General features: G+C 33.9%; 1 protein-coding gene across 1 annotated transcript in view; it reads left to right on the top strand.

Annotated features, from left to right (window-relative positions):
- pigs (pickled eggs) overlaps positions 1-10,503 on the top strand; it is a 98,333-nt gene extending 87,830 nt beyond the window's left edge. Inside the window, exon 5 of the mRNA XM_068767428.1 lies at positions 7,701-10,503. Within this exon, the coding sequence (XP_068623529.1) occupies positions 7,701-8,611 (911 nt within the window). The 3' untranslated portion in view covers positions 8,612-10,503. The remainder of the gene's footprint in view (positions 1-7,700) is intronic.
- The last annotated feature ends 3,005 nt before the right edge of the window (positions 10,504-13,508 follow it).

The following is a 13,508-nucleotide window of genomic DNA, read 5'->3' as shown; positions in this document are numbered from 1 at the left end:
TGCAAGCGGAATTGTAGTGGCATATGAGAGAAGAAACTAATTTTTACTGCGATCACGTAGTGAATTACGATCGCTTCTGCCACTCTTAAGGGGATGTCTGTAAAAGCTGAATGCATAGTAATTTATTTACATATTATTATTGATTATTATATTTACTATTAGCCGACCGTTTTAACCCTAAATTTATTCCTTTCTATGATATTTTCTACGACCCTCCTGCAAAAACTGAGTGTTCTGCTTTCTTTATCTGTTATTTTTGGTATATTTTTATAGAATCAAAAGTTATGAAGATCGCAAGAGAATGATAGTCTATTTATTATTTATATATTGGCTTGAAACCGAGACCGCGGGAGGAATTTTAAATATACAGGGCCATTGGTTATATGCATGAAACCTTTAAATGGGTGGATATATACCTAGTCTAGCGATAAATTCTCTAACAAAGAAAATATGAGATAACTTCTAAACAAAAAACATAAAATAATGACGGAAAAGAAGTGTATTTTTTATATCATAGAAGCTAATGTTCGAAATTTAAATTAATATTTTTTAAATGTATGTAAACAGCCAGTAACAGAAATTATGGCCAGACTAAGTACCTCATTTGCTGTCAATTTACGTATGGTACATTTTTTTCTAAAAATCTATGGTTTCAGTAATAATAAATAACGTAATGATAATACAGTATGAAGAAGCTTGTGTTTTACTATTTGGCGAGAAAATAAATAAATGTAACATATTTCAGAGAGCCCTTTTTGCTGTCAAATCAACTATACATTCACTCACTTAAAGTTTGACGCCTATAACTAATTACCCTGGATAATCGCTACAAGTACGCTTGTTAACAGATCGGAACTCATAAACCACGCTTAATGTCCTCCTTTTAAGAAGATTCCAGAAGCCATCATAAAAGTAATTAAATTTCAAGGTTACAAATTTATTATAAGAACTGCTACAATTATTTAGATTTTTATATACAATAAAGCAGATGTGTCGAACTACAAAATCAAATAATAATACTAAAATGGAGGGTACAATGAAAATGGCCGACTTGTATTCTTGAGAGGCCTTCCATTGTCCGTCAAACGGTCAGCTGTTTTTGTCAGACAATGGGAGTTCCTACTGCGACATTATGTCGACACATTCGGACAATTCACCGTCCCGTCCCTTTCTATTTGGGTCATAAATAAAGTATCTTATTTAACCTGTCTTATCAATTACTTTTGATACTCATCATCATCATTTCAACCGTAAGAGGTGTAAACTGCACAAATAACTAGTCAATTGATAATAGGAAAAATAAACTAAAAATAGAATAAGAAAAAAGTAGTATTGTATTAAAAAAGTCAAACCAACAAAAAAGAAAACTGCGATATAAAAAAAGGATAAGTAATAAAATAAAGAATAAAAGAAATGTACCTAACCACCTAAGAGTAATAAGATGATGGAAGGAAGGCGATGAAAGTAAGAAGGAATGAAATGAAATGAAAGATATTGTGAAGGAAAAAAGGTAAAGAAATAATAGAATAAAAGAAATTGAGAAGAATGAAAGTGAGTGAAGAATAAAGATAAAAATTTAAAAAACTTATTTGTAAACAAAGACCCTGATCCCAACAAATTAGGGGTACGAGAGACCACCAATAGCGGGGGCCATAAAAAAAACCGTAAGAGGTCCACTGTTGGACATAGGCCAACTCTGTAGATGAACCAAAATAACCTTTGTGCATTTACAATAGATAGACTACCTCCCGAAGAACAGATGGCGCATGAGGTGGACAGGTGACCTTGATAAAATCGTCGGAAGACGCTGTGTACAGATCACAAAGGTCCTGTTATTACGACGGAGGAATACTTACAGCAGTCGAATATGACTAAAATTATGACGTTGATGACGGAGAACCATTGCACTCAAATATTACATTGTAACGAGGACATTTGATCATTCATTTGCATATTACGAATGTGCGATTGATTTCCAATATGGCATCGGTTTGCGTCAAGTTGGGACTGAATAGCCACTGTTATACCAACTTGGATTGACGTCTTCAAGCAAAGGATACGGATCGATTACCGTTACGTAAGCTAACGTTCTTAAAACATACATTTATTAGGTTATGAAATATATTTGGTTAAGACCTCAATGTGTACTTTGATTGTCATGAATATGCCTCGAATAGGTCAATCGCGTCGTCAGTAATATGACTTCACATATAAGCGGCTAATACAATAATTACCACGGCAAAGATCACATATGCGATGGTGATATGACGTCATCAACAAACAAAGAGATCAAGGAGAGAAATGCAAGATCGTCAAGAGCACCATCATCAATATCATGTCTGTCGATAGAAGCCTGCTGGTAAGCTTCTGCTAAAGATTGCCACAATGAAGGTCTTGGGCGGCTCACGTTCAGCGACTTCCCTCAACCTGGACAATGTCTACACACTCGGCGAAGGAGGCTTACACGATATACAAAAAAAAAAAAATTAAGATCGGCTTCTATCAAAGAACACCAGCTTAAATTGCATCATGTTCGTGAGCGAGCTATTATTATGGCAAAAGTTTTTCACCGGCCGCGAAGCATTTCCGAAGTGACTATATTTGGTCCCGGCGTATTGTTCGGTATGCTGACTCAGCCCGTGTGCGACTGTTTTGAAATACTCTCACGTGGTCACCATCGAGGCTTCGGGAGCTGCTTTGCTAATATCGTCCTTATCACAAGGGACAGAGGGTTAAAATTGCAAAGGGAAACATAACTTTTGTTCACAATACTCGATGTGTTCGCTTTCATCTAAAGCATATCACACATCGATTGTATTGGAGTAATTGTAAATGAATTTTATTTTGTCTGGGAAAGACTGTCTTGAATAAATTGTTTATATAATTACTTATTTTAACGGAAATAAAACGTATAACATTCAATATTGGGTTTACAAACATATTCAATACCATGTTATCAATATTCAGTTGAAAAATTTCATTCATACTTACTTAATCTTTTTATTATTTTATCTATTTCTAAGATCCTCCTATAGTTCGTGTGATATTACCCTAATTTATACTTGCTTCCCTTCTATATATTATTATACGTATATTCCAGTGCTACGTTATCTTTTTATATGTGAGACAAAGCTTGAATATTTGTTTTTTTTTTGGATAACCATTAATAAAGGTTATATCATCGTCGTTTCAGCCTGTAAAGCCCACTACTAGGCGGATTCCCGCAAAGGTGGTCGCAGTTTAGTATTAGTATGATAGAGGTCGCTGCTGCCATCCTCTAGAAGGTTGTTTGTGAGCAGTGATGACCCTATATAATTAACATACAAATTGTTAATTATATAAGGCTGTACTCCGGAAATAGAACCTGCAACATACGATCCCAGTTCTCTACCAGCATGCTACCTTTGCTCCGTACAATATTCCCCTATTTTGTCTCGAAATGATCATATAATAAATTACTATATGTTTTAACAAACACTTGTAATAAGAGATATTAAAAACTTTAGATTGAATTTTTATAGTAATTACAAAGAAAACCCGTCTGTGGTTGTTGTGTGATCTTCTTAGGTCAGGGTGGAGTTTGTGGTGTGATCTTCTTAGGTCAGAGAGCCTTTGGAACTCTCGTAGCTTTAAACTGAAACATTACGAACCAATCTGATTTTAGGTTCTATCAAATCGAGTCATGGCATACATAATTTATAATGTTGACAGTTACAAAAGTATGCGAAATTTATTACACGATGTTTGCGGTAGAATGTGGTAGAATTTATCGCTAAAGTGTTTTTTGAATATGAAATACCTTCCATGATATACAGCTAAAACAAAGATCACATAATATTTATCATTAAATAAAAACCGTTATTCACATCAATGTTTAAATAATAAAAGAAAATATTTCGTGGAAATGATAAATTCGTTTAGTTCCTTTTTAAAATGGGGATGACATAGTTGTCAGGTTATTGATTCTTTTTATGAAATATGTTGTCCAAACTTTTCCATTTTCGATCCCTTTCAATGCTCGGATTTCAAAGAAGCGATAACGAATGAATGACATATTGCAAAAGCATAAACAAGTTAACAGTACAGACGTGTAAAAACCTGCATTAAAAATATGATTTTAATTCAACGCTATACGTATCAAAATCCTGATGAACAACTGTGTCTGCGACTGTACCTTGCGGATTGTTTAGTCTCGGGAAACAATCTCGTCAGGCCTTTTACGCTGAAGAATGTGGTCCGGACCCGGCCTTATGTGAACAAGACCAGGTCCTGTGTGAGTGATACGGGCATCATTAAGTAGCTAAAAATAAACTCAACTTCGGCTAAATTTAGTTAGACTCCGACCATTGACTAAAACAACTCGTTGGGAGTTAAATTCTATTAGAATGTCGTTTAGTTCGGCCATATCTATTTATAAAAGGCATGCACAATATTCGTGTAAGTTTACTATAAGTACATTTTTTAAAATTAGAATTTAAACCGCTTTAGCCTATTTATGTTATACCAGATTATGTTTATCTACAAGAAGGTAACTAACGAGATAGAGCTTTCATCACACTCGAATCGGAATAAAGGCGTAAATGAGTAAATATCGTAAGCATTCCGAAGACGGGGGTCTTTGACCAATGTGTCTTGCCAGTGACATACAGATCCAAGACGTGGTCGCTTACTATGACTTATGATGCCTTATAAGAAATCTCAAAGTCATCCAGAGAGCAATGGAGGGGGATTCGCTGGAAGTTACTCTGTCACAGATGTAGCTGGAAATTGCTCGTCTGAGTTGGCAGCAAAGCAAAGCCCGTGCAGCCTTCTGTTGTTTAGGTCGAAAGGTTCTCGAGCGGTGACCACAAACCGGCAGACACGAGGTGACTAAGCACCTCACTAGGCAAACCGACAACATTGTTAAGTTCGCGCGAAGTTATTGGATACGAGTGGTGCAAGAGTGGTCATAGTGGGATTCCTTAGAAGAGGCATATGGCTTATTATCGGTGTTTATCGTCTGAAAAGAAGATGAGCAAGAAAGTCCATATTGAGATCCCATTCAGGGCGCCATTTCACCTTGTAAGGGAGAAAACCACCAAATTGATCTAACTGGGCGACCTTCTCTCTACTCACCTCTTTAAACCTTATACACGTATATAAGATCATATTTTTAGGAGAAGCATATGGCTTACAATCGGTGACTATCGCCTGAAAAGAAGATGAGCAAGAAAGTTCATATTGAGGTCCCATTCAGGGCGCCATTTCATCTTGTCATGGAGAAAACCACCAAATTGATCTAACTGAACGGCCGCCCCTCTATTCTCCTTTTTAAATCTTTTACACCTGTATAAAATAATCCTGTGTATTCGGTCTGTATGAGCGTCAATGTAATGTTAATAAAAACAGCGTCAAAGTTCAAACACTAATTCAAACTTTCATACAGTATGATACTCGATCAGCGGCATCGTCTAAACAGTATCCATAAAAGGTAACGTATGACACGAGCGCTATATACGGCAACAGGAAGCGTTTCGCACATAATTTCGCCATTATCAATGCATCAATATAGCCGGCGACCGGGCCAGGTCAATACTAACTTAAAACTAGCATAGCTACGCGGATCTGTCCGTGACTACAATACTTTTTCTACTCAAAAGCTTTTAATAAATATTTTATTTTCTTATTTTATATATAAAAACTAATCTCTTCATTATAAACCCAAAAGAATATTGACTTTATAAGGGCAGAAAAAGGATATTCACGACGATTTTACTCAAAAAGTAGTTTTTATGAAAAAATTAGTTGAGAGCGATACTAATGCCATCTATTGGAGAATTCATTAACTATTGCGGTGAGGTATGAAGGTTAGTCCATTTTATCTTAGTTAATCATATATTTAATATTTACATGTGACCTAAAAGATTTCTCTTAAACTAAAAATTAATTTACGAGTGTTATAATTATAAAAATAATGACAAAATATTTAAAGGTGTAAAATTAAACACAGATGAAATATTTTTTATTATTGTTTATTTTGGATCGTCAAAAAAATTTACAATGTAACACGTTAATGCAAATAACATAAAAAACAGTACATTTCAAATTTCAGTAACAGGCAACCACGACATGCCAAATATAAAATAACAAAAAAGAGTATCTATGTAGAAAAGAAATAGTATCAATAATATAAGAATTAAATGGTATAATAATAATACTTTTGTGTTACCAACCATTTAAGTATATTACTTTATTTAAAGAGTTGAAGTTAGCCATTTATTTTACTTAAAAGGAGATAAGACATTGTTATAAATATAGCGTTGATACAAGCCTTGGCAATATATATTGGCATATGTAAATTATATTACTATAAAGATATATAGTCATATTATTTATTTAATCGATAACTAATAAAATGTGCGTGATTTCATGTCCTAACCGATGTGGTCGTCAAGGCTAGGGATCTAGATAAACGTCAAGCCGTCTGTTTTAAAATATCTCGTGTGAGTTTTGTTGTGGTTTGTCGCGACCTACCCATCTCAACACTCACACACCTCAAACACTTCATAGCACACTATAATAAATCTTTCAGTCTATTTTTATTAAATGTATAAATAAATCTATTATTTATGAAATATTTTGATTGCATAGGGATATGTGACTTTATTAAATATATAAGAGGTAATAAATAGGGTACAATATTTAAGAGATTCTTCACATTCCATACAAATATCTAAGAGTATTTCTGTATGTTAAATCAAAGCAATATTTTCCGTTATAAATAAGCTTTATTATAATAGTAGTTTGGACCTCTTAACATTACAATATATTTATAGGTACATTATACAGGATAGTGATATTGGAATATATTATATATAAACTTCGGTTAAATGCGGATTTTCTCTTTTGCGGAGAATGGGGTCTAGAGTCTGAACTTTGTACCTTTGTCATTATTATATAAAGTACAACAAAATAATAAGCATATGTTATTGTATATCAATTTAAATAACACAACATTGTTTATATTGTATATTACTAGCTGAACCCATTACACAAATATTCAATTAATATTGAAACATTTTAAAGTTTGAAAAAACAACCAACTTGAAAACTTTCGTAGGTTTATGCACAACAACTTTGCTAAAGGTCATTACATGATTAAATGCATAGTTTACGATTCTATAAAGGACATACAGACAAACATTTATTTTTATATATATTTATAAACAGATATAGAATACATTATTTTTACACCGATTTGTACGCAAGAATTGACACTAAATTTCTTGTAACTATACAAAGAGTTATTGGTTATAGGTGTAAAAGCTAATTACCTGAATGCAATGCACATTTGTGGTTAATTAATGTATGATATACGCTATTCAAAAAATCAAATGTCTACCTGAAATTACGTCTTTGGAAGACTTTTAACGCAGGCCGCTTCCAACCGGTCCTATTGGAAATTTTTCGAAGAAGCCTGGGAGTAGAATTTTCTAATAAAACTTAACAGTATAATCTTACGTCGTATACATTTAAAAATATTAAATTATATTAAATTTAATAATATATTTATTAATAAATTACAATTGTGTGTCATAAATTGAGCTGAACCATTTTTTCTTTTCTTTTCATGGTCCCTGGTATACTATATCGTCACATTGTAATATTATGTTGTGAAACTTAATGTTCAACATATTTAATAATTTAATATTTCATTTCAGAGCGTCTCGAACACGACGACGGCTGTCACATGGACAGAAATGAACGCGTGGACGACTACGTGAGCCTCACCACCGGTCTGCGAAAGACAGACTTCTCCGACACATTCTACGGAGGTCAGAGTAGGAAGACCAGCTCCGTCGACGACAAGTCCAACCGTGCCAGCCCCGAATGCATTATAAGCACGGAGAGTAACGACTCACCCAGCAAAAGCCTAAGACCAACCAGAGAAGTAACCGAGTCACCCACCAAGACCATTCGCAGCAGACAAGCTAGCCGTATCCCACACTCACCGGTCAGAAATAGAACCCCAAGCCGTGGGAACACACCTAGCCCAAAGCATACAGCCAGCCCAGTCCAAACATCACCCAAGCTTAAACCTAAACTCCCACCCACAGCTAGAAACACTTGGAGCGGCAGAACTGCTCCAACACAAACAAAGACTAAGACCAGACCATCGATCGGAGCAGACACTTTCGACAATCCAAATAAATCACCAAAAACAAAACCCAAAGTTGGACAGACGGAAGTGTTCAAGCGAAATTCACCTTTAAGAGCGAGTAGTGCTACCCTCCGCTCCCCGTCACATCAAAAACAACTAAGCCCTTTATTAGAACAGATCCTTAGGTCAGCTGAGACAGCAAAAGATGATGCCTCTGTATTAGAGAAGATGAAAGAAATCATAAGAACATATTCCAAAGGCGAGGATTCTTTATCCAGGACGAGTTCCAAGGATTCCGATTACGCAGACTTCACGTCAGCTTGGGTGATGTCTGATGGAAAATTGGAAAGGTCTACAAGTACCAGACAGCTGGCGGCGCCTAGAAAAGATCCAAGGACCGGGGCGTCGAGGATACCAGCCCCAGTTTCCATCGGCTGCAGGAGATCAACTTCTACTTCGCAGTTCCAATGACAACTTACACTTGAAACTGCATCTAGTGACTCTAAGACTGAGCAAGTGTGATTGTGATGTGAGTTAGTGAAACATTGGACCGATGGATGGATCCAAGAAAGGTTGTTGTGAAAACTGAAAAATAAAAAATTGGACTTAACTTTGTATTATGGCAATAGTAGCCATTTTATAATACATATGTAATAATTATTAAATATCATATCTTTAAATTAGTAGTGCTAATATTTTATAAATTTGATTTAAATTAATAATTTCGTATTCACATATAGCGTTAATTCTAACACTAGATTAATTATAATTATTCATTTAGATAAGGTAATTTGTACTAAATATTATATTAATTAGAAAATCGTCGACCTGAATTTTGTTATTTTCGAATAACCTATCATTAAACTTTTGATCGAAAAACACATGAGATATGGTCACCCTATTTAAAAACGATGGTGCTAACCGATCATGTTAAGTTGCCTAGTTGTAATTATAATTTTTAATTATTCCGTTTCAATTTCCACAATTTTGTGTAACATCATAATTTAAACATGATATAAAATGTTTGTTTCGAAAAATTAAGTATTAACCATAGATATATTTTATGTCTTTAAGTCGAAATAAAATAACATTACGTTATCATTATTTAAAATTTATTTACAATTAAGTTTTGTAGCGAATAATTTAAGTTATTTAAGTTACAATTGCTATATTCCCGGTACAACTTAACCTTTTTATATACAACCAGCGGTGAATCCTGCTTTTATTAAAAATAATTCCGGGTTATGCAAAATATTAACTTTTTCGTACACAGCAATCTCATTGTTATTTGATAGGTTGTGAAGGGTTTAGAGCTTATAGATGTGAGTTTTTGCATAAATTCTTACATAATTCACAATACAGTAGACGATAAAATATTTGAAAAAAAAATTGTAATATCCGTTCATGATACGTAAAATATAGATAAGATACTATGCAATAAATTATCAATTTACCTCATAAGTGTATTAAAAACAGAAAAAAAAAGATATTTTTTCACATTAAATACATCTTAATAACCGTCCAGTTTGAAGGAAATTCAAAGGACATCGCTTCCCCTGTTCTTATGTATAATTTAACTGAAGTTAAATTAACAGATGAAGCGACTCTATTCCTTGTAAATTCGGATTAGCATAGCCAGGAGCTTAGGCAAGCTATACACACAATATAACTGCTTTTATCTTTCTATAAATCGTATGTTATTTCCAAATATGTTAATTTACACTAAATATAGTTTGTAGCATGCTCAATACTCAGTTAACTAAAGCTAAACTCAGTCTACCGGATCTACCTGCGCTCAGTTTACCTGAGCTACTTATGCTCAGTTACACTAGCTACCTAGACTCAATTCTGAATCTACCTGAGCTCAGTTTACCTGAGCTACTTATGCTCAGTTACACTAGCTACCTAGACTCAATTCTGAATCTACCTGAGCTCAGTTTACCTGAGCTACTTATGCTCAGTTACACTAGCTACCTAGACTCAATTCTGAATCTACCTGCGCTCAGTTTACTTGAGCTACTTATGCTCAGTTACACTAGCTACCTAGACTCAATTCTGAATCTACCTGAGCTCAGTTTACTGGAGCTACTTGAGCATGATACAAATGTTATAGTAATTCGCAAACGCATTTTATAACGCTCTACCCGCTATATGAACCGTTATCTATTTATTTATTGTTTTACTAATTGTATTGATGTATGAAACGAAACATTTAAATATGTAGATTGCGGCTCATTGTGTTGATATTTGGAGTGTTATCTGAGAATTTGACGGATTACAATTTTTAGATAACACTCGATTTATTAGTATTTATCTAAAATGCTATTCGCTGTCTACACATGTTACATTTTCCAACGATTTTTGTTGTACTGCTCTATATATATATATAAAAATAATTTTTCAGAAATTTATTTAACGATTTCGGATACATTTCTTTGTTTTGATTTTGATTACGTATGTACTACATAGAAAACGAGTTCGTTGGAAGTGTAACATATGTGGATAGATTCTAGAGGCTAAGTGGAACTTAGTTATGTAACAATTTCTTCTTCGAAATACCGTTACCAGTGACTATGCCATAGAAATTGTTAGAATTCACTCAATAAACCATAAAGCCAGAATTCTTGTATTTATTTAACTTCATACCTATTTAGTTCTTAAGTTATATCATTTAGTATTATCATAATATATGTGATTTATTTTTAAATCAAATGACCTTGTTGATCCTTTAAAGAAACTGGATGCTGGAGGCTTCTGTCCGGTCTTATTCAATTGAAATTTATTGAGGCCCGTGCCTAGCATTTGACGTGTTACGGCTGAAACGACGGTGATTTTTTGATTGCTTGTACGTCATAAAAAGAATGCCATAGAGAAATTAAATGCGGATTTAATATAAACTAAAATCAAACTGCACTTCTCTACAATGGTATCCTTCAACCTAAAAAACTCAAAACAGGTTTTTTTTGTGATTACTTTCCTAAATATTTTTTTAGGTACACCAGCATTTAAAGTTGCCTTATCAATAATGGTTCTGTTATGTGTTCCTTTATAGGTGACATAACATTTTAAATTTGCTATTTACAACAATAATTAAAAACATCGAATTAAAAGTAATAAGTAATCGTACGTAAGATGAAAATAAAAAAAAATTAAACTAAAATGCTTCCGCCCGACGCGCAATCTTTTTCAAAAATAGAGCTTTAAAATATTTAATTAAAAATCTATGTAGTGTGTCTTGTGTTGTGTATCTTTAGAAACCGTCTTAATAATCAGTGAATTATTAAGACGGTTTCTAAAGTACTGCATAAGAACCGCGAAAGATATAAATAAAATTAATTATAGTAGTAACAATATTGTATTGCCAAGTTGTATGATAATACAACTTGGCAATACAATATTTCGGCTCACGCACCATAAGGTTACTAGGACTCAACCCCTCACAAGATGATCTCGGCTTTGGCTGTCGTTCGTCGGAACTACCCGCTTAGTATTCCGACACCAGGTCGCACGAGAGAGCCGAATTTGGACTAGATTGATTGCTATTGTCAGACCAATTATACTACTACCACATCGGAAATCATTAACGCTGGTAGAAGAAGCGGAGAACGAAACTCCAGCAACGCTTCTATTTACAATGAGACTTAAATTGCGTCGTCTGTTGCGGCGGCGTTATTAAAAGCGAGTTGAATGTCAACAAGTCGATCATTCTCACTTAACTCAAAGTACACTGTCAGTCGATACTAGCGGGTTAACAATTGCGCTATTGTATGTAACTTTAAGTATGATAGCCTCTTGAAAAATCCTTCGCACTTTAATAGGATTCTTTATTACTTTATACATTATGTATTTGATAAGCTTTATAAATTTGTTGTATAGTCATAATAATAATATTTTTTCTATAACATCCGAAATTAGAAATAAAACTCACTGCTCAACAAAACACTCTACAGAAGGTACAGTCAGCATCGAGGAGTAAATTATGTTGAAGTTACACTTTGGACTGACGTTAAAATTTAGACAGTATTATGAGTTTGTATCATAACAATTTGAAGACTCATTAATTATTCAGTTTATAAATATCAATTTAATAGTTCTTTTGTTCTGATATTTTAGCGAAGAAATTGTTTTTTTTTAATATTTCTGAGTTACGGAGATTTCGAGCACAATAGATGCTAGAAGCAGGCCGCTTTCAACCGGTTTTATTTAAAATCCATTAAGGAGTAATATCTACAGAAGTGGAAGTCCTATGGTTTAAATGGCTATCTTTATGCACACGATTTTGATATATCTTAACACGCACTTATTACTTTTGATTGATTATATATATCTTTGACAGCTCAATAGGTATAAGAGACAATGTTATTATTTTTTCTATTTTCTTTGCAATATTTTTGTTTCTTCTCTTTCGTCGTACCTTGAAGATAATAAAATAATTAGTCGAATTGGTCACATTCGAGACAATATATAAATATAGATTACATACAGAATGCTCAAAGGTAAAAAAATAATAGAAATGACAGAAGTAAAGTTTGACAGAGAAAAGAAACGTCACAATTTGACAATTGCGTGTTTAACAACAAGCCATGTATTTTTAAATATGCATAATAATGCATTAATAATATTTAAGTTCTGTATATAAAACTGTTCCAGTTCATCACAGTTAAACTGTAAAGTTTGTAAGTTTGTAATAAATAATTTATATAAAGTTGTCTTTGCGAAATGAACCAATATAGGCGTTTTAAATCTTTAAACATCTTAGTGTCTTGAAGTTTCTGGTCTTAGTGTTTCAAAGTCGGATCTTCTAATTATTCCCTTGGCTGACTCGAAACCCGAGTCATCGGCGGAGTCCCTCAAAAGTCTTTCTTAATTGGAAACTCTGCAGAAGTTCTTTCCTCTTCGAAAGAGCGCATTCCTTCCAAATACAGTAGCCCAGAAAAGTGACTTCTCAAATGCCTAATACGCATTTGGAGGCGTTGACCACGACGACAAAATCTTGGAGTCGACTGAACTAAGTGTTGTGGCTGTAGTGGCTAATAATACTAAGCGTACTTGAAGGAACGCGACAATTCCGTGAAGTGCGTTTTAAATATTACGTAATATTGTGTTCAAAAGGTAAGGTTAATTTGTTTAGAAAATGTGAATTCTTTTTTTATCCTTCAAAATCAATTTCATCCCCTTCAAAGCGTTTCCCGTCCGATTTTGCCAACAATTTTTCAACAGTCTTTTCGGTATAGCCTTTAAGACCTTCTTCGATTCAGTTTTTATCTACTCGATTGTGTCAAAACGACTTCCCCGCGTTGGCTTTTTGAGTTTGCTGAATAGACAGAAGTCGCACGAAGCCAAATCACGGAGAATTCGGTGGTTGTGG

Source organism: Battus philenor, unplaced genomic scaffold, assembly GCF_028537555.1.
Source record: "Battus philenor isolate CCGP_79_NKW_IND1 unplaced genomic scaffold, ilBatPhil1.0.hap1 SCAF_23, whole genome shotgun sequence".
Lineage (NCBI taxonomy): Eukaryota > Metazoa > Arthropoda > Insecta > Lepidoptera > Papilionidae > Battus > Battus philenor.
Note: the sequence above shows the minus strand (reverse complement) of the source record. Positions and strands in the feature narration are given on the sequence as shown.